This window comes from Phalacrocorax aristotelis, chromosome 11 (assembly GCF_949628215.1).
Source record: "Phalacrocorax aristotelis chromosome 11, bGulAri2.1, whole genome shotgun sequence".
Lineage (NCBI taxonomy): Eukaryota > Metazoa > Chordata > Aves > Suliformes > Phalacrocoracidae > Phalacrocorax > Phalacrocorax aristotelis.
The window spans coordinates 2616261-2637748 of record NC_134286.1 but is presented as its reverse complement, the minus strand read 5'-3'; the positions used below and the strand labels follow the sequence as shown (position 1 = coordinate 2637748).

The 21488-nt window shown below is 39.6% G+C and overlaps 1 protein-coding gene across 1 annotated transcript in view; it reads left to right on the top strand.

Annotated features, from left to right (window-relative positions):
* Nucleotides 1-21488, top strand: part of BRWD3 (bromodomain and WD repeat domain containing 3) — a 61167-nt gene that overhangs the window by 21411 nt on the left and 18268 nt on the right. Inside the window, exons 9-25 of the mRNA XM_075106610.1 lie at nucleotides 1391-1491; nucleotides 2213-2283; nucleotides 3429-3529; nucleotides 5317-5357; nucleotides 9270-9374; nucleotides 10849-11002; nucleotides 11543-11677; nucleotides 12512-12640; nucleotides 13050-13275; nucleotides 13953-14123; nucleotides 15975-16158; nucleotides 16675-16768; nucleotides 17403-17552; nucleotides 18373-18449; nucleotides 19451-19628; nucleotides 20217-20333; nucleotides 20785-20892. Of these exons, the coding sequence (XP_074962711.1) occupies nucleotides 1391-1491; nucleotides 2213-2283; nucleotides 3429-3529; nucleotides 5317-5357; nucleotides 9270-9374; nucleotides 10849-11002; nucleotides 11543-11677; nucleotides 12512-12640; nucleotides 13050-13275; nucleotides 13953-14123; nucleotides 15975-16158; nucleotides 16675-16768; nucleotides 17403-17552; nucleotides 18373-18449; nucleotides 19451-19628; nucleotides 20217-20333; nucleotides 20785-20892 (2142 nt within the window). The remainder of the gene's footprint in view (nucleotides 1-1390; nucleotides 1492-2212; nucleotides 2284-3428; nucleotides 3530-5316; nucleotides 5358-9269; nucleotides 9375-10848; nucleotides 11003-11542; nucleotides 11678-12511; nucleotides 12641-13049; nucleotides 13276-13952; nucleotides 14124-15974; nucleotides 16159-16674; nucleotides 16769-17402; nucleotides 17553-18372; nucleotides 18450-19450; nucleotides 19629-20216; nucleotides 20334-20784; nucleotides 20893-21488) is intronic.

Genomic DNA, 21488 nt, shown 5'->3' with positions numbered 1-21488 from the left:
TTTGCCCCAATTTGAGGGTGGTGTTTCCTGGCAAACTCACTCCTGTGTGGTGGCCAATGCTGCCTGAGGGGACGATCCTGCTTCTCCCAGCTGCCTGTAACTCTGTGGTCCCATTGCTTCTACCTTAGGTCTAGAAAAGTGCATGATCACCGAGAGCATCAAATCAACTAGCTGAGCCAGGGAGACATGGCTGGAATCTTTGGAGGTAGTCCTTGCACAGCGACTGACCCCACAGTTGTTTGTTCGTAGAGGACGTTTATTTTTCAGGGGAACACTGTCAGCTAAAAATCTTTATTCCACATGTCTTATTTGCTCATTATCTTAGCCTGTACCGTAAGAAGCTGATCTGGGTGTTGTAGTGTACCTAGACGCTGCAGCAGCCGCAGTGCAGCGCAGATCAGGGTTCGCAGAGGGTCTGCGCTTGTGCCCAGGCAGTTTCAGTTGGTAGCAAGTGCCCATTGAGCAATAGCAGAGTGGGGGAAAAAAATCACTAAACTGCCAGCACTCAGTTCTCTAGTGGTGCCGCGGACAATAATGGCTAGTAGTTTGCAGTTTATTAGCTTTAAAAAAGCCACAACAGCCAGGCAGAAACCTCCAACAAAACACAATTCCAGGATAAAAAAGACAATCCCTGCGATTTGGCAGGTTACGCACATAGAGGGGAGAACGAGTGGGGATGTTTGGCTCAGAATCCCTCTCTTCTGGAGGCTTGCTGCCTTTGATTCATCACCGTCTTCTCCATCATGCCAGCAGTCCCTGGAGTCTCGTTTCTCCCCTCTTGCCTATGCTTCCAATTCTGTCTGAGTTCAACTACGTTGTGAGTTACCTGCTTTAAGGTGATTGTTTTGGAAACATATTTTACAACCTTGTTTTTGTTTTGTATATTATTTTATTCACATACATTCCTCAGCTTTCTGTAAAACTCTGGTAATTTAGAAATTAATCAGTCATGGCTTTGTGAGGAAGCAGTGCTCGATTCCTTTATCAAATTACCAAGTAGCCAGAGGATTAAAGGTATTGCTGCAGAAATTAAAGTGAGAGACTCCTGTCTTTGTTACCATGCTTGATCCAGTTCTATCCTAGAAAGAAGTATTTGCTCATCTTGTTGCCCCATTAGAATGGTCTAGGCTTGTTTCATATCTCCAACTTACTAACTTTTGTGTGGTAGAAACAATGACTTTCTAGCCAAAATGTAGGTATTTTCCATTACTCAGCTTTATTTTTATGGAAGCTCAGATTCTGTGCTTATCCCCGATACTGCTCTCTGTACTCCCGGGGAGAAAGCTAATGTGTTCGTGAAAGAGATTCTTGTCAACATCCATTTACAAGTTTCCAGTAAGTAAGGGGAGAAAGAAATTAGCTGGTTTAACTGTTACAACTTTATTTTTAGTTCTCTCCAGCAAGGAAAGGAACAACACGATACCTCACTTCTACTGGTGCTGACGGAACAATCTGTTTCTGGCAGTGGCATGCTAACACCATGAAATTTAAGTAAGCCGGTTTAGATAATTATAATTATCTTAAATAAAGGACAAATTTATTTTGAGTTGTAGTGTGGAGAGGAATGCTGGGATAATTAAACAAGGGTGTGTTCTTTCTCAATGAGTGGGTTTCCCGGGATATGTTCTCCCGCAGACACACTGTGCATGAGTGCTATACCAGTGTGTGGGGCAGGGAGCGCGTTCTTAGATGTGTTGGGGAGTCTACGGCATTACAGCCCGGGGGGAGGCAGAGATCAGGGCTATTATTGCTGGGTTTTGTGCTTTGCAAGCCAGTGTTGTGGAAGAACTTTTAGCTTTTATTTTTAAGACTAAATCCTTGTCCAAAATGTACAGGCAGAAGAGTTTTTTTGCTTTTAATAAGATGATTAAGCCATCTGCACATAAGTAGATGGTATCAAACCTGTATTTAATAGAGAGTAAACGCTATTAGACTAATGGTTTGCCAGGCTCTGTTTTAAGTAGATTTGAACTGGTGAGTAAAATAAGTTGGAGAGTCTTTTCAATTTAGAAAATGATGGTTTTTCTTACCAAACTAAGGAAGAAAATTACTAAAATGAAAAAGTTCTAGCAAACTTAGGAGAGAATTCTGAAATAAAGACATTTAGGATGACTGTATTGAACTTAACCTGCTGAGCTGCATTGCGCTATTCTTGGGGAATGGCATTGGAATAAAGTAATAAAAGGCAAAAATGTTGTGTTGTTGCATGTAGGGATCGCCCTGTAAAATTTGCAGAGAGATCCAGGCCCGGTGTTCAGATATCTTGTTCGTCTTTCAGTTCCGGTACGTATGCGCTGTAAGGTCGCTGAAGGTATTTTGTGAACTATAATTCCTTTGGTGACAAGACTGTTACTTCTTTTTAAATGGTATTAAACCCTTTTTCAGTTAATTACAGCACTGTCAAATTGTGATTGTTTGAAATATTCCATGCTAAGTGTCTGCTACGAGCTACTTTTTCTTTTTTAAAAATATAATTTAAGCTAAAATGTCTTGACCACTTCGAAGGAAGACTGTGCTTTCAGTCTGTTGTTCTGCACATTAGAGCTTCTTCTTTGTAACATCCTTTTAAGGTTTTTATCTTGTAACATTTTTGAGTGGAAAGTTCTTGAAATCTGGCAGACGGGTGGCCTCAGTTCAGAGGTTACGCTCTTGTTAATCTTCCAAATTTGGCTAAGTTCTAGGAGGATCAGTTCAATGTGTCTGAAAATATCAGCTTAACTGACATCCTTTGCAGCTTTGAATTCTCAAAAATACTGATTTTTACAAGCAAAATTATGTAATTTCTCATTAATTTTTGCTCCCTGAAATTCAGAGCTATTCTAGAGCCGTGTGAGCCTTGCACATTCCTTTTTTAAAACCAAAAATCCTGAAATTACTAAAACCACTTCAATGTAGTAAATGGCACGGAAGCGCCCTTTTTGTGCAATATTGTCAATAGAACAAACGTGACAAGAAAATAGCTTAATTACTGACTCCCAATTCAGCAACAATTTCTCTGATGTGCTTCAAATAGATATCGAAGATGCGCTTAAATATTTTATTTTATATTTACCTGTGAGAACGTGAAACTATTTCCCGTGTAATTTTCCGCACAGGCTGATGGAGAGCGCTGTGGTGATTTCTGAGGGAAAGCAGAATAGTTTGTTGGATGAATGTTGTAACTTGCAATATTCTCTTCCTTTGGTCAGGAAGGTTTGCCACTGGAAAATATTGTAGAGCTCATAGTTACCCTAAAGCTGATACGGCCTGAGAAAATACAGATCATAACAGAAGTTGTCAGAGTCAACAGCTTTGTTCGGGACATAGGTTTTGGTTGCATTGAAATTTTCTGTTCAAAGCTGTAGTTTGCTGCTTTGGCAATAAAGCAGTAATTAAAATTAGTTGTTCCTTGGATGGCTTTTCTTCTCACAGAAAACTGTCTGTCTTAGGTGGCATGTTCATTGCAACAGGCAGTACTGACCACGTGATCAGAATTTATTATTTGGGCTCGGAATCTCCGGAGAAAATGGCCGAGTTAGAATCTCATACGGTAAGAGCTGAATCGGAAAGCAAATCCTTTTTTTCCCTATTTTACCTTGTTTCAGGAACTTTGATTTTGTACATGCTATTTGACTTGTTTTCTGTTTTTAGAGCTGAGTTGGCTCTCAACACTGAAAATTGGTGGTATGTTTATTTTTAAATTCCTCTGAGGCAGGAGGTGTGTGCAAAATGTGCTCTGTGTATTTCATTTCCCCCAGGAAACTGAGGGGCTAGATGGTTTTCCCGTATTCTTGGAGAAAGTCTGTGTTGGAATGAGGAATTAAAGCAGTTTTCATGCACGGTGTGATTATTTTTCCTATTAAATTTCCTGTTGAGTATTTCACTTGAGCTGACACCACAAATGCACATAACAAGAAAAACCAAAGTAATTCTGGCTTCAGAGTGAGTCAAACTTTTGGATCATGGTGGTAATTTCATTTAGAAAATAAAGCAAGCTTAAAAGCATCCTTCCTCAGGTAATGCAGCAGGGTTCTTGTAAAAACTCAAACTATTTTAGGTATCTGTACGATGACTTTCAATGTTAGTTTTGAAGCTTGAGTCTTGATAGCTTTTGTTAAAGCTGCTGAATGTCTCAGTTTTAATGAAACCCCGTAAAGAAGTGTCACTAAAATAGTACCAAATCTTTCTTCATTTCTTAGTTGTTACGGAGAGCAGGTGATGATTGCATTATTTATTACATGCACGGTAAGCAATGTATCAGAAAGGCCAGCTTACAGCAACCCTGATAGGGCTGTCACTTGTGAGGGGTTTGGAGCATTTGTCTTTGAACTTTAATAGCCCAGCTGCCCACCTTAACAATATTTTATGGATTAAGGCTGACGTCTAAATTGATTCACTGAACTTCAGTGGGAGTCACGGGTCTCACATTTAAGTCTCGGAGCTTCAAGTCAACAAATCCAACAAGTATTTTGCCCATTAAAAAAAAATGTTTTCTACATTCAGCAGTTCAGGTTTGGAACAAACTGTAATTCCTTTAATTTTTGAAAGTCTGCTCTTAATAGCACAGGCTGCTGTCAGCCCACTCCGAAAACAATCCCGAATTGGACACTTGGTTATCAGGAGCTAGAGACGTCAGTGGGAGTAAAGATAGCAAGTGTGTGTAGCCAACACAAGAATTTAGCAAAGTAAAAAAGGCAAAACCACGTCTAAAACATAATATTAGTTTCTCAGCAGTTTAAAAGTGGAAATAAAGCCAATTTTTTAAATGAAATATTTTGATGCACTTTAATGTTAGGTCTAAAAATGGCAACGTGCTGTGATCGTTTATTTGGTTAAATCATGCTCTCTCCATCCGTTGAGTGCTGTTCCTGCTAGGCCTTGTGAGCTCCTGGGGTTCCTTATCCCTGCTAATTCTGCAGAATCTCAAAGGTACAGAGTTTCCCAGGCAGAGCTTACCCCGGGGTGTGTATGGTCCTGTGGCACTGTGCAGGAATTCTGTGCTCAGGCAAGAGCAGGGCTGCAGCCTCTTCCTCCTGAATGTCCGAGTGTCAGGAGGACTGAGTCGGAAATCGAATCTGTCTCTGAGCTACTTCTGGAGCCACACGAAACCATTGCCTCTCTGAAGTTTTCCATTTGAATGCTTAACACAATATGCCTGGGGAAGTTTTAACTTCAAATACGACTTTTCTGTTTTTGAATTTGTAAGATAGTATATTGTAGGAGCTGTATGGGAAGATGCAATTTGCCAAATAGAAGCTCATCATTAAGATCTTTTTGGATGAGTGTTTCAGCCTACAAAGCACTTACTACTGGTTTTTTTTCCTCCCTCCTATTTAGGACAAAGTGGTTGCAGTCCAGTTCTGTAACAATGGTGACAGGTGAGTGGCTGTCCTGGCTTGGTGACATGAGAAGTATGGTATTTAATTTTCCAAATAACATTTCGGAGAAAATTTGGTGCAACAGAAAGACTGCACATGGGCTCTGATTAATCTGAGATAAATTATTTAAAGTATGTTGCAAGATGTGTGTCATGTCCACGAGCTTGGACTTGTGTTCCTCTGCTCTAACAATGAAAGCGTTCTGTAACTATGCTTTTGCTTTCTATTTTTTAAAATAGCAAGTTGGAAACTATATTTTGTATCGTTTCAGTGTAAGAGTGTCTTACTTCTCAGGTAGCCTTGTGTCCTGTAGTAGGTTACTTCTGGAGTAAAGGCATTATGATAAATGTAGTTCTAAGCGAAAGTTAGAACTGTTACACATACGCAGATGGTCAGACAAGTAGGTCTGCGAGGAGCTGTGGTCTGATCTTCATTAAAGGAGCCTCTCTTGCAAGGTGCTTTTACCTGGCAACGTGGCAATAACATCTGAGTGTATTCATTGTTTATAGTGGGATCAGGGATTTGGTTTCCCAATTACTTGTCTGTCTTTTTTTTTTAATCTAGAATATCAGGTTAAGGGTGGGGGGGAGAATATAAAAGCTTGTTGGCTTTATCATTTCTGTCCTGTTAGAGCAAGCTGAAAAATAAGCAGATATACGTATTTATTTATCTGTGTGGCTCTTGTTTGAGTTAGTGTCTTTTGGGCTTCCTTTTTTCTGGGTTGCAGGAAGCAAAGGGGTAGCGTGGTGGCTGTACCACCCGTCTGTTTGCCAGCCGTAGCCAGAGCTGATGGCCAGGCTACCAGCGACAGTAGCACTTTCGGTAGCTGTTGCATTCAAAGGAGGTCTATTTCCCTTGTTTCTGTACTGGGCCACAGATGAGGAGGCCACTTTACTTCTTTATCAACTGCTTTTGCTCTGTACTCTCTGTAGTAAGTTGTACGGGAATGTGACACGCTGACTTCTGAAGAAGTGTGCTCTTAGACTGGTGTCAGAGCAGCGCTGGCCGCACTGACCGTAACGATGTACAAACGCAGTGCAGTCGCCTATGAAAAGAAGATAAACGTGGAAGGGGAAATAAGACTTGAGTGTTGTCAGAACTGAAATGGATGGAAATCAAGGGAATAATGGCATCTAGATGAGGAGTATCATGCATAATGAAAACAAGGGACTGTAGAAATACCTTTTATCTTTTTTTTTTTCATTACTTCACTGTGCTCTTATTTATGATCTGTATGAGAATCATGTTGAAGCTGATAGTGGTGTTGATAGATTATGTATGTATTTGGGTTTTGTTAAAATTTGCTTCTCTCGTATATGTTACCTGTATCATTTATACCAGCTGGGGACCAAAAAGCAGCCAATGATTAGCATAATTTGAAACCATTTTCCAAATAATATGACATTGCTGATATGTTGCTGAAACTTAAGGCCATCCACCCTTTACTGTCTGCCTCATTCAATTCCTTGGTGAATGATGTCTTCTGCCAGTCCCTATCTGGGCACACTGAATTAAAAAAAAAAAAACCAAAACACCTGATGTATTTCCAAGGGGCAATAAGCAAAAAACAACTCTTGAATGGGATGGAAAGGTGCAGGTGATCCCCGCATCCCAGATTTGGATCCAGTCTACTTGGTAGATAAAATTCCCCCGCTCAATTTGTCTGCAGCTGAGATTAAAACCTTCCTTTACACATGTTCTTCTCATTACAATTGTTAGGCTTTTCACAAGGGTGTGGATGTTTTATGTAATACTTCAGTAGTGCCCTACCATATTGTGGTTGTGTCTCCTTGCAACCCGCTATCTTTAGTCACCAGTACGTCTGGATAGCTTAACGTCACCAAGTGGGATGTTAAATGGGCTAATCTTAACTCTTCCTGGAGTGAAGACTCTGTGAGTCTGTGTTTGTGTGGCTAATGATGAGCTGCAGTACTGGACCAGTTGCTGGAACCACGTGTATGGGACAGTTACTCTACGCACATCGCGTGCTCTGAACTCGCAGTCCTTGGCTGCTGCCACCTGCCCAGAACCAGTTACAGAGGCACAGTCTTAAGACCTTTGGGTCTTGATAATAATTTCATTGGTCTGCTTTATTATTTTTAATAATTTACTTATCTCTGACGACATACCTGGCAAATATGTGAATTTCTGGGCAGATGTATGAATTTCCAGCTAATCAGTTTAGATTATAACAGTGGTTTTAAAATTTATGAAGTGAACCGTTCCAACCTGCAGAGCTTTCAGTTTTTAAAACTCTGCTAAGTCAGGATGCTGTCACTTACGTAAGAATTAAAGTCAGGAGGCTCATGATAAAATGTATAAAGGTGCCTGTAGGCACGTCTGCGTGTCAAACTGCTGCGGTACAGCTGTGCTGGAGAGTGGCATGACAAGCTTTGATTAGTGATCGTCTTAATGTAAATGCTTGTAGGCCAGCTTTTGCTTGCGTTTCTTATTTCGCTTGGCAGGAGGTTTAAGGGACGTGTGCGAGCAGGAGCCTTCCAAGCAAAACTGTAGCTTTGCCAGTGGAACTGCACCTGTACTCCGAGGTCTTTGTCACACGAAATTATGTGGGAATGTACTGGTATAATGGTACTAACAGTTCCTTCCAAAGGGTGTGAGAGCACAGCTCTCGCTGTGGGTATTGGGTGACATAGTCACTGAAAATTATGTGCTATAGTGATGCTTTTAATGGAAAAGTGATAGCTTCCTCTTTATTTTAATATAAACAAATAAAAATAAAGAGAAAATAAACTTGTCACAAGCATTTTAAAACACGTTTTCATCATGATGAAAAAATTCAGATCAGGGAAACTGAAAAGATGAAAGAATCACGTATTAACATAAAATAGCATAGGCCTGCCTTTTTACCTGCAATTTTGCATATAAGTGGAATACACTTTCAAAGGTGGTGGCCATCCTGTAAAATGTAGTACTTGAGGAACTTTTTTCAAATTTCTCAACAAAAATGATTCGTGTGACACCGATAGCCAAAGCGTTATGATGTAGTTAAATGCATTTGCTGGATGCTTGAGTTTTTTAAACGAGGAGCTTAAAAATGAAAATAATCATGTTCAGCTTCCCAGGCAGGGCTACCTACTTGTGTTCAACGTGGGTATTTCCCTTCCCTGTCTTCACCCTCTCCCTAAATTAATGTATTATAATTTATGCTAGACTCCTGGCATGCAGTTTCTTTTTCTTTGCTGCCACTATGAACTGCTCCAGGGATTTGCTGATGTCATTAAAAAGGGAATGTGCAGCTTGTATGAATTACGACATTGAAGTCACTCCAAGGCCATCTGCTAGCTGTAGCAAATGTAATTAATGTTGTGGGGTGCAAACTCTTTTGTACCGTGCAATATCTGATATGAAAATTGTAACCTCACTGTCTTTTAATTACGTTCTCTAGATTCAGAGACGCACAAACAATATAAAGAATAAGTGTTGAAAAAAGATTATGTACATTCTAGCTTCTGTGCTGGTGTGAATGGGTGTGCTCTTGGCTTGCCAGCGTTTTGTAGCTGCCTCTTTCCTGTGGCAGTAGTTCCTGGATATTTTATGAGTTGTTAAACACGCCTATGTGTGGGCATATATAGAGTAAGACAAGTATATATGCACAAGTATGCGATTCCAAGTATATATATACTTGAGTACTGTGTTGCAGAATAACATAAAAGTGCTTCTAGTGACCTTTCCTAAGGTGAATGACAGTCCTCTGCCAAGCTCCTAAATATTATTGCCACAGGATTTAGTGTGCTCACGCTGCCGAGGATGGAAAACTCCATAGCGAAGCTACTGAATAGTGAGAAAATAAGATTCCGAGATGGGCATGTGGGTATTAGACCAAAAGCAGCAGTAACTTACGCTTATTCAGAATTTCATGGCTTTTTTTTTTTTTTTTTTTTCCTTCCATAGCTTAAGATTTGTCAGTGGAAGCAGAGATGGAACTGCAAGAATATGGCACTATCAGCAGCAAGATTGGAAGAGTATAGTCCTGGATATGGCTACTAAAATGACAGGGTAAAACAAACCAAAACGAGAGCACACTTCACAGCAGCGTTTACATGCAAAATCTAATCTTCCATCATACTGAAAACTATTTATTTACCTCCACTTTGAGTTGATTTTGGTGCATGTTTTTTTGTATATTGGAAATGCCATGGCTCTGCCTGTTCAGTTGCACAGTTAATTAGCCCCCAAAAGACAAATTTCATACATTTGTAGTTCATTACCCTAATGGTTGGGGAATATTTAGTATTTTATATATGAAGTAAGAATGTCAAATAGAGTTCATCTCACAGAAAGAGGTTTTTAGAACCTCATTGATCATATGGTGACTTGCATGTTATTTTAAAAATGTCCAAAACAAGTGTTAGTTTCTGACATAATTGGTTTCCTCAGGTTGCTAGTTTTTACTTCATGTTATATGCTCTGCTATTTTGGTTTTTGCGCTTTGGAGTGCAGTTAAAATTTTAAGGAAAAATAAAGTTAAGATAGAGAAAAGCAAGCAAAATGTATGATATGAATGTGAATATGAACATATTCAGTAGTTTCTAGCGTCACACAGCCACCGTTATAGGTAATTGATCGTTTCTTCTATGATTCCAGTTACTATTCCAGTAAATAAATTTAGTAAATAATTTTAGTAAAAAACAAAGCAAAACACCCCCAAAATGGGTTGCCCATTACAGCTTATTGCCCACCTGAGGGCAAGTGGCAGTAAGCAGAAGGTTAATGAGAGATGTGACATAGATTCTTTTCCCTAACAACATTCATTTGAAAACACGTTTTTGGATTCCTTATTTCATTCCAAGGCCTGAATTGCCTGGCAAAATTTTTGTTTATATATATATATCTATATCTATATATATATCTCCAGAATGTTTCTTAACATTGTATTTTTCCTGAAGTTTTCAAGAGATGAGATAGGGTGATTTGGTTCTCCGATTCAATCGAGTTTTTCTTTTTGAGATCCTCAGGTGACTTCTGTAAGTGGCCTTGTAATTGGCTATGCACAGTAACAAAAAGAAGTCCATTAGGCATTTTGCTTTGCAGAATTCTTTATATTTCATTCAGTTACATTTTTAATAAGTTAGCTGTCAAAGCATGATTTGGATTTATTTAACAAGCTTTTGCACGTTCTAGAGTTTACTCGTATTGATCACTGATAAGAAAAAGGCCTTGTAGGAAGGAAACTTAATAGAACTGAGTAGCTTGAAAGAAAGAATTGGGGTAGGTGAGGTTGACCACTTAAGAAGAAAAGAAAAACTTGTCCTTGTTACGGAATTCAAACTCTCTAAATCTTTGTGATACTGAATATTTTCTGTATCTTTTTTTTTACCACTGCAGAAGCCACCCTTCATTCTCCTGCGTTAGCCAGTAGCCACAGTGGTAGCAGCCATGCTCTCCCTAATTTAATACTGAATTAGTGCTGTTAAATGTTTCCATGTGTAGTTACTGATTTATTTATTCTTTGAATTATTAATTTCTTCAGAAACAACGTAGCATCTGGGGAGGACAAGGTGACTAAACTGAAGGTTACTATGGTGGCTTGGGATAGATACGATGCCACTGTCATCACTGCAGTCAACAATTTCCTTCTCAAAGTGTGGAACTCGTCCACAGGGCAGCTTCTTCAGACCTTATCTGTGAGTAGAATTCAAGTGGGTAACCCCAAATGGTTGTGGTTCAACTCTGAAATGGACTCGAGGCTAAACTGCATCATCATTCCCCCGACGGGGAGTGTTTTGCCCTGAAGTGTGCCACCCATCTTACGCATATTGGGAGGAGCGTGTATCGTGGGGAGAGGAGCTGATGAACAAAATGCTGCTAGGCCCTGCTGATTGCTGGCCGACAAGGGAGCCCTTTGGAGGCCTCCGTTTGCGCCCAGATTAGAGGGCTGCAGCTGTCCTCGCTGCTGATTTCTCCTTCCTCCCTGTCCCTCTCCATCTCAGCTGTGCTGAGCTACAGTCCGAGGCACTTACAGAGTGGGCAGTGATAATGCCAAGCCTCTGACAGAAACGTTGGCGAAGTACAGACACAGTTCTGGTCTAAGATGCAGTAAATTGAGCTGCCATGGATGACTACCTGACCTGAGATGTCCTCACACTAAATACTAGCATGTCTGGAGATACTACAGACATCAGTGGAGAAACACGACTTTCTTCTTCACCCTGCTTTCATTGCAGGGTCACGATGATGAAGTTTTTGTTCTGGAGGCCCATCCATTTGACCAAAGGATCGTGCTTTCGGCAGGTCACGATGGAAATATTTTTGTTTGGGATATCGACAAAGGAACAAAAATTCGCAATTACTTTAACATGGTAAGACCGATCAGGGAATGGGGGGGTTGGTTGTTTTTTTTTCCACACTTGTGTAAAACTGGTCTTGAGGCAAACGCAAATTTCATTATATACCTACTGTTATAACAGGATACCAGTGTTATAACAGGATTAGGGGAAAACTTCTAATATTTTAAAAAAATAATCCCTGTACTCCTCAGTAAGCAATACCAAAGTATTTTTTTTGCACATTTTAAGCGTAGCAGCGTTTCGTGGGTCTGTTACACCTGAATATTATCCATGCGTATAGGTATGGTTATACCATGCAAAAGATTATAGTGACTCCCAAAGTAGGGCAATGAAAACCAGTAAGCCTGTGTGTTGTAGCGCAATGCTGTGGTCTGGGGAATGGTACAGTTGGCTCCGTGCTGCTTCTGTCTTAATGCGCCCAGCGCCGGGTTTGTTGGTTTGGTTCCAGTGCTGAGCAAATGCAGCTGTACCGCTCGAGGACCTGAGCTAGCCTCCCGGCACTTGGGGCGGTGAAACCTGCTTGTATGGAGCCAATACGTGTCCAAGATCTTTGGTGCAGGCTCGCCTTGTGTCTTCCATTAACATAAAATGTAGACTTCTAGGTGGTTGTTTCAGAACGTGCATTAAAAGTTGTACTGAAATTTCCGGACAAAGCGAAAAATGCATTGTTCAGCTTAGCTTTAATAATTCAGTGGAAAAAACTGTAAGTGCAAATCAATCTTGAGTGGGATGAGAAATTATACCGAATTAGGAGTAAATACTTGTTGGAGCACAGGTGAAATTTTCGTAAAAACGCTTTTATAGAGAATGCATGATTGTGAAAGAGTGCTCTGTGCTTGCATACAGATTGAGGGCCAAGGCCACGGAGCTGTTTTTGATTGCAAGTTCTCACCAGATGGACAACATTTTGCCTGCACAGACTCTCATGGACATCTGCTACTATTTGGTTTTGGATGCAATAAATATTATGAAAAGGTGGGTTGAATGAATTTTAAACTCTTCTGTGTCTTGACCTGATTTTGTCTTAGAAGTATTTGTGTTACAGTTTATTCTCTCACCCTGGCCCAGGTAAAACAGTAATTAGATCATGAAGCAGTTGCTGTTTACCTAAATCAAAAAGATTTAGACAAGAGACTCTCTAGGCAGGGGAACAAAGCATTAACTTTATATATATTCACCTCTGTTGGCATATTTTACTATAGAATTTTTGCATCAGGCCTTGGTAATAAAACACACTTGTGGTAGGAATCTCTTCTCTGTCATAATGTTTCTTCTGCTCCTCCTAAGTGTAGGGGTTGTGGTTTATGGGTATGGGAGCCATTCCAGAGCAGCAACACAGCTGCAAATGGCCGTTGATTTATTTACTAAATCACTTTTCTTGCAGATTCCAGATCAGATGTTCTTCCATACGGATTACCGACCACTGATCCGTGATGCAAACAACTATGTGTTGGATGAACAGACTCAACAGGCCCCACATCTTATGCCTCCTCCATTCTTGGTGGATGTTGATGGAAATCCTCATCCCACGAGATTCCAGCGGCTGGTACCAGGGAGGGAAAATTGCAAGGATGAACAACTTATTCCTCAGCTGGGATATGTAGCTAATGGTATGCTGTCTAACACTCCTGCATAGTACGTGTGTTGCACAGTAGTGAGCACCAGCTCAGCACGACGGTACTGTAAGGATTTGCTTGTTTCAGTTGTCTTCTGAAACTAGCGGTTTAAATTCAGTGTGGAGGTAGAAGAGGAGATGGGGTGGCTTTTTGGCATAAAGGAAGTGTTTGGAATCAGCTTGACTGGAGGCAAGACGAGGAGACTGCAGTGTTCCAAAATCTGTGGGCTTCTACCAGGTATATGGCAACATGCCTAAAGAATTGTCCCATTAACCTGGGTGTAACTGTGTTTTTGAGTAAGGAAGGACATTGAAAAAACAGCTTTTCTTTTCTAAAACAGGTTTATTTTTTCTTGAAGATATAAACTTTTGCAAAATGCTGATCTCCAGAAGAGATCTTTCATTATTACCTACTGAAGCATGATTTCTTTCCACTGTTTCTAAGGGTTTGTGTTTATATTTTACCTGTGGTCTGTAACTTTAGGTTTTTATTGTAACTTCTCTTTTTAAACTTTACCTCCATTTATTACATGAGAGCAGAAGGCCAGCTGGTGATCAGATGTTTTGCAGAGCAGACAAATAATCGTGCACAGTTTTAAATTTGATTGTTTCTATGGTGTTTAGTAAAACAGAAATTGTTTGGTAAGCAGTTGTGGCTTTGTTCATGTCAAGGTGATGGTGAAGTAGTTGAACAAGTCATCGGGCAGCAGACTAATGACCAGGATGAGAGCATCCTTGATGGAATGATCAGAGAGCTACAGAGGGAACAAGATCTGAGACTAATTAATGAAGGAGAAACTCTTCCAAACCCTCCACTCAACAGATCCCACTCTGTTAATGGAGGTGAGTGTCCCTTCTTTACCTCCCTCCTTGCTTTTCCTAAAGCACAGTAAGGTACTAATCAAAATCTGTTAATGTAAGTTCTGACACTATATCTCTGAGGATGCTTTTCTCTCTTGTTCTCATACACATTGTTAACCGCTGCGGAGCAGTTGGACATTCTACTGATGCTAGCAGAGGAGCTAGAAGTTTAAGGAGCAGCTGAGGGCACACAGTGGTCTAACTGGCCTGTATCTGATTACCTAGGGCTATTAGACTGTAATTATTCCTGTTATAAACCTTTCCTAAAAAATAAAGTTCACTGTATTGTCTTGGTGTCAGTCACTGCAGAGGTGATACTTCGTAGCTGCATAGTGTCAAGATAACAGCTTGTAATTAGAGAATGTCAATGGAATACAATGTTGTGACAGACTAATGGCTTCCTGTTGCAGCAGAAATGGTAAGGCTGAGCATCAGTGTTTATAAAACAAACGTGTCTGCTCTGTCTTAGTGTTTCCTTAGAAAGCTTGAGACTGTTCTCACAGTAAGTGTTCTGCTACTGTGATTTTATTTTTAATACACAAAGTGATTAAAAATTTAAAACAAGCTCAATCAGATGTGATCAGCTGACTGCGAGGCAGCTGCCTGAGTGCAGTTGCTGTAAGAGAGCAGATGTTGTGGACTTTGTGCTGCAAGTCATCCCGAGCTTTTAAAAAATTTACATCCGCTAATAAATTAATTCTAGGTTAAATGACTGATTGCACATGTCTGAGTTAGATTTCCTGACAAAGCTTGTTAGAATTGCTAGATTTTGAGTTGCTTGTCCTTTAAATTCAGGAAAGAATAGGAAAAATATTTGTGAAAAGGCTTAAAATATGCTTTTATGTTGATCTAAATTGGTATTATGAAGAAGGTGGCCTAGAAGCCAGCTTCAGCTCAGGAGGCTTTTCTGCTTCTTGTGAGAGGTTGATGTGTTGTGCAGTCCCAGTTGTCAATTTTATTTGTATATCCCTGTATTTGTGTGAAAGGGAGTTTCCAGACACGAGTGGTATAGAAATTAAAGTACTGTGACCTTGGAGAATTCACATTGATCCGTGGCTTTGCTGCGTAAACTGCTCATTTGTTGAAGTTACTTAAAGTACATATAAAGTACGTGATGTTTTAATAGCCTAAGACTTTTATACAGGTTTGCACAACCGTGAATGCGATTTATTGGTGGCGGTGAACCATATTAAAGCATATGGAAATGTGTCGATGCATTCCCAGATGATGAGATGAATTAAGGCAATGCTAGCAGTGATTCTGGTATTTTCAGCCTTTTTGTCTCAGTTTGCTGCCTAAAAGTTCAGTCTCTGTTTTCTCCTGAGTACGTAGTACTGTGTCGTCGTGCCACCGGATGAAAAGCCCGGAGGGGGAGCGGTGCCCCTGGCACAGTAGAAAAGCGTTACAAATACAGAGCATGTGGAGGTACAACAGAAACCTTAACCCTTGCATCAGTCTACTAATTTTAGATGTCAACTTCATCTCTTATTGTGCCATAGAATTCATGATTTCAGAGGCTTTAAACAGTTGACAAGGCTTTGATTTGAAGGTTGCTTAAGTCCCTTTAAAACTTTTCTCATCGATTATATTCTTTGCTTGCCTCAGATATCTCTAAGACATAGCAAGCCACAGCGATGTTACAGTAGCATACACATCTCCACTAGTCCAAGGCCAATACACAAAAATGTTCATCTGAAGCAAAAGACAAAGCCACTTAACGCAGAATAAGTGTTGTTTATTGCCAAAAAAGAATCTCCGTGCAGTCCTTAAGCTTTAAATTCTAGATTTTATTGATGGTTTGTAGACGTGAAGAGAAATAATTTTCTTCCTTAGCTCTTCGAAGTCCAGGTTTGGATGTTACATCTCCACCAAACGTTGGTCTCCGGAGAAGCGGTCAGATCGAAGGGGTCCGGCAAATGCATCACAACGCTCCCCGAAGTCAAATGGCAACGGAGCGAGATCTCATGGCGTGGAGCAGGAGGGTAGTGGTGAACGAGCTTCCTCCAGGCATCAGCAAGTAAGATGCTAAGTGAGACAGGAAAAAGATTAAATTGTGTAATGTTTAATGATTCTTCCTTACAGCTGTTAGGAGTTTTAAAAAATGTTTTTTCAGAAATGTGTTGGCTTTTGAGGGTGGGTGGGCTGGTTGGTTTGTTTTGAAATCCAGATATTAGGATTAGAGTCGTAGCCTCTGCTGGAGAGTTGAGTAGTAATTCCCACTCTTCACAACTGAATCTTTCATCAGGTGTTCACATAACACTATTTTCCTGACACTTTATTTTAAAAAAACGTACAAAAAATAATTTAAATACATTTCAATTTTCTTGAAAATAATTATGTGTGCTCAGCTGTCAGGTTTGCTTCCTTAACTTGTGATTCCAGGAGGGAGGTGTGTGTGGATGCTGCTAGGAGGACTTGTGCATAGATTTCTCACAGCCAGGGAACCAGAAGTATTTTAATATGTATGTTAATGAAACTGTCAAGTTATACGATGATTTATTGAATAAAATGGATGTTTCCTATGTACAATTAGGGTCCAGGAAGAATGTCGAGCTGCTAAAGGTGAAATCGAAATTAATTTATACACTGTTGAAAAGAAGAGAAAACCGTCCCACACCTTACAGCGGGTGAGTTAATTCAGAAGAGAGAACCTGTGCGTAAAGCAGCTCTGAGCACTGAGCAAAACAAAGAGAAACAAAAAAAACCCAAACCCACTTTTATTAAATGATTTCGACAATCGATAGTACTAGTTGTTTCTCTGGCTCTCTCTCTTCTGTAACTGTAATTTGTCTGTCTTTATATTGTAATATGCAGATAGCAGTGGTGAGTCTCTTTAAGGCTTCAGTGGTGAGGAGATGCTGGGAAAGGAAAAGGGCAGAGCCACAGCGCATGTTCAGTTTGACTCGTGGAAACTAGGAGAATTATTAGAGGGGCTACGCTTAAAATTTTAAGTGGCTAGCTTTTATCTTATCCACAGACTGCAGGTATTTTATTCTAAAAAATTATACTTCTCCATAACTTCCCTTCTAAGGACTGCTACTTTAAAAAGTAGAATTGATATTGAACCAAGAAACGCCACCTGCACATGCACCGACATTAACTGCAAGTGTGTAAAAATACCGTTCTAATTCTGAATTTCCTAGCTGTCATTTGTAAATGTGATACCATGTACAGACACTTTAATGAGGCATTTTTTTAACCGTGTAATTAATTATTAAACCCCTTAATTTTTTTTTTGTCCCTCCTGTCCTGTGATAAAAGAATGATTACCAACCAGGAAGCGGAAGGTCTTTGAGAAGAAACCAACGCAAACGCCAGCATGCCTACCAAACGCGCTCCACGATAGAACACAATCAGCAAGGAGCAAGTCAAAATGCACGTGCACGGGAGGAATCGGACAGCTCCTCAGAGGTCTGACCCATCACGTGATGCTTTCAATAGGCTCCCTGTTCACAAAGAGCATGGTTTGACGGTGGATGTGCTGAGGGCACTGTTACCATTAAGGCTCTGAGTTTCTCCTCCTAGGAAGAAACACGCAAATCATTGGGTCATTTGGATTTGTGGTGTTAGTGTAGTAAGTTGATCTTGGAGAGAGAAGGATCATTTACCTCAATGCCAGGACAGTGCTCAAAACTAGCTTAAAACAGGTTGTATATTTTTGGAAATCGGAAACATTTTCAAGTAAATTTAACTGGGTTGTGTTAAACCTCTTGCTATTTCCGGATTTCATACCACACGTTTATTCTAGGTCACAGTCAGTACTTGGGTTTCATCTCCATCTGTAGCCTGCTGTTGAAAGAGATTGAGTATTGGTATTAATCACTAATATTGGCAAGGGAAGAACTTAAAATATACCAGATTAAATATAACTTGTTTTCATGAAGGAAGCTTGCAGAGACTGAACATTGTCACGTTGTAAATGCATTGAACATACAGAATAGCTATAAAGCTGGTCACTTGACACTAAAAGCTTTTAATCCAACACTTAAATAAGAACTCATTCTATGGTTCTAATACCATTAAAATTCACATCTCTTTCTATAGAAATTATGTAAGCTTATAGTGTAATACTAATTCAGATACAGAAGGAAATTGCGGACTTAGTTTAAGCTAAAGCAGTCCTTAAATACAAAGCTTTCCTCAGGAGAGACAACTCGCGTAACTTGCTTGCAAACAAAAATGATACATTTCAAACTTAGCCCAAAAGTGAAACCTTTCATTTTTGATACAGGAGGATGAGACTGTTGGCACAAGCGATGCATCTATGGATGATCCTGTGGCAGCTTGGCAAAGCGAAAGCAGTTCCAGGTAGCTTTACTGCTCTCTTAATTGGTAGCATTTGTTGATTATAGATGAATTTAAGTAAGACAGTTGATATTGTGATCCTATGACTACAAGTCAGTACAGATTTGTTACAGCCTGTGACAGATTGAAGCAGAGGGTTTAGCACACTTCGGTAGTTTGAAACGGGAACCAACACAATTTGTGGAGTCTGTGAACAGACAAATACTTTCATGTCTGTGAGTGACTAAGTAATTGTAGAAGTTTTTATAACAGGATTTAAACCAGTGTAAAAAGTCTTTAATTTTGAAGATTGACTTTCCCCCCTTCCCCCAATTCTTCATGAAGCATTTTATATTGGTTTTTTTTGGTAGGATTTTGTTTTTTTTCAAGTCAAGAACAATTTTGAAAGACCATTTGTAAAAAAGTGTTGTCTTTAATTAAGAACTGCTTGAAAAAAATCAATGCCAGTGAGTCGTATGCAATAGAAATGTTGATAGAAGTGTATACATAGCTTCTGTGCACACCTCAGTATTTTCTAATTTTTCTGTTGTCGATATGTATTTGTGTACAATTTCTACAGTCTCTTTTCTTATTTTTAATGCTATGCTGTTATGGCTGGAAGGGCCATTGGCTAATACAATACTGTACTTGTGTTATTTGGATATTAAAGAAGTCAGAACTGTATTTCTAGAAGAGTACTCTAGTTCTCTAAATTTTTCATGCATTTTGTGCTGTCGGTTCTTATGAAACCAGTCTCTGAATCAGTGAGATAATTACTATGAAAATAGGTATCAGCCGTAACTGTAGTTTTACCCTGAGTTTGCAGTTGATAAAATAATTTGCTGAAATACCCAAATTAGATGGCACTTAGGTTTTCTGTAAATTCACGTGAGAACAAAATCTTGTGCTAATCCTGACATCTGTTGCACATAACCAGAAGAACAGGTTGAATGGTTGGACCTTTCACTCCATTGTGTGAAAACTGAAGCGCTGTCTTCTTTCTTACAACTTTTTATTATCTACAGTGATTCCTCAAGTGAATATTCTGACTGGACAGCAGATGCTGGAATTAATCTCCAGCCTCCGAAGAGACAAACCAGGCAGGCAGCTCGGAAAATCTGTAGTAGTTCTGAAGATGAAAACATGAAGGGAACAAAAGGACTGGAGCCAAAACGAAGGAAACTTAAGCAGACTAGAAAAAAGGTCAGCATTTTAAATTTTTTACGAATATACCTTTTTTTTGTGAAAAATCTTACTTTGAAAACAACCACTCCAAACAAATGCGCAGCAAGAAGGATCCTAGAGATGGCACGATAATTGTAATACCAGAGTAATTTTGCTCTGCTTTGTTTTGGTGATGTGGTGACATAGGTGTACCTCCATTGTCATGCAGGTAGTTCTCCGTTAAGGGTGGAATGTTTTATCCTAAAATCGTGTTCTCACTACAGTTAGATTTACTCCAGGGTAGTTTTGTTGTAAAATTATAACGCGTCTGTATTGTATCTGCACTGTCAGATTTCTTTTTTCTAGTATTTTTAAAGAAGACATTTAGAATATTTCTAAGGAAAGAAATATAATCTCTATTTATTAACGTTTTAATCTTCTATTATATTTATAACAAACATGTCTTATTCCCTGCTATTTAGTTGAGGTTTTGGGGAGGTTGACACTCCAGCGCTTGCTTTGCCCTTATATCTAGTTACCTTCAGTAAGTGCTGCGTGATCAGTTTTTCGTATGTTCTGCCATAGTAATTAGAGCCTTCATTCTGAATTTAATATAACTTACTTAAGAAACCAAGCGGACTGCTTTCGATGGAGGGTGAACCTAGTGAAGAATGGCTTGCCCCACAGTGGATCTTGGATACGATACCCCGCCGCTCGCCTTTTGTCCCGCAAATGGGAGATGAGGTAATGAATGGAGCAATTCTGAAATTCCCACCTAGGCCAATGAGCTGGTTTTGGCCAGGGCTATTAAATCCAGCGATATTTGCAGTGAATCGTGCTCAAGATAGGCTGACTTTTGATAACTTTTTTCCTTTCTCAGGCAGTCAGATGTTTACAGATAGCTGCCCTGTCTCTCTTTTTGTGCCCATGTAACTTACAGGTAGGAGGAAGAATTGAGTGTGCATCTTGAGGCAAACCTGCACACTTCTTAACAACCCCAAGTTTGAAAGCACGTGGCAGGTGCCACTTTGGGGGCTGATATAAATATTTTTAAGGAGAAGAGTGCTTTATAGTGAAATAAAGAAGTGTGAGATATGTTCTAAAAGGGGTGAAGCTTGACATGTTTGTAGACATTTTAGAATAAACAGGAAGAGAACTATCAGTAAAATAAACTTCTTTTTAATTTTCTTTAAAGATCATATACTTTAGGCAAGGCCACGAAGCTTATGTGCGGGCAGTAAGGAAAGCAAAAATTTACAGTATTAACATGCAAAAACAACCATGGAACAAAATGGAACTCAGGGTAAGTTAAACAAATACTTCAAAGAGCTGAATGCCTGTGTAATGTTAAATTGACATTAAAAACCAGTATGAAAAATATAAAGAAAGCATTACATTAAAATGTTAATATCAAAATTAAGATTTTAAATCTTAATGTTTTCATTAACACAAAGCCTCTGCATCTCTTCAGTTCCTGATAACAGGAAGCCAGAAGGGTATTAAAGAATGTGAAAGATCATCTAGTGTGGTATTCTTGCCTGATGGATTAAAAAATGTAGAATATTAAATAAAAAAAAAAGTCAGAGTGAGATTAGTTCAGCACTGGAACAAGTTGCTCAGAGAGAGCATGGAATCTATCCTTGACGACTTCTCAAAGCTCCACAGAACAAGCTCCAGGTGGCTTTATCTAACGTAGACGTTAGCCCTGCCATAAGCAGGATTTTGGACTAGGTGATTCTCAGGGGTCACTTGCAACCCAAATTGTTTCACAGCTCTGGTGGTTTTTTTTCTTAACACTAATTCCTGCAGACCACTCAAAAGCTGTTTATAGTTCTACTGACGCTCTGCAATGACCTGAACACCTACGTTCTGTTCGTTGTTTCACACGCTACGGTAAGA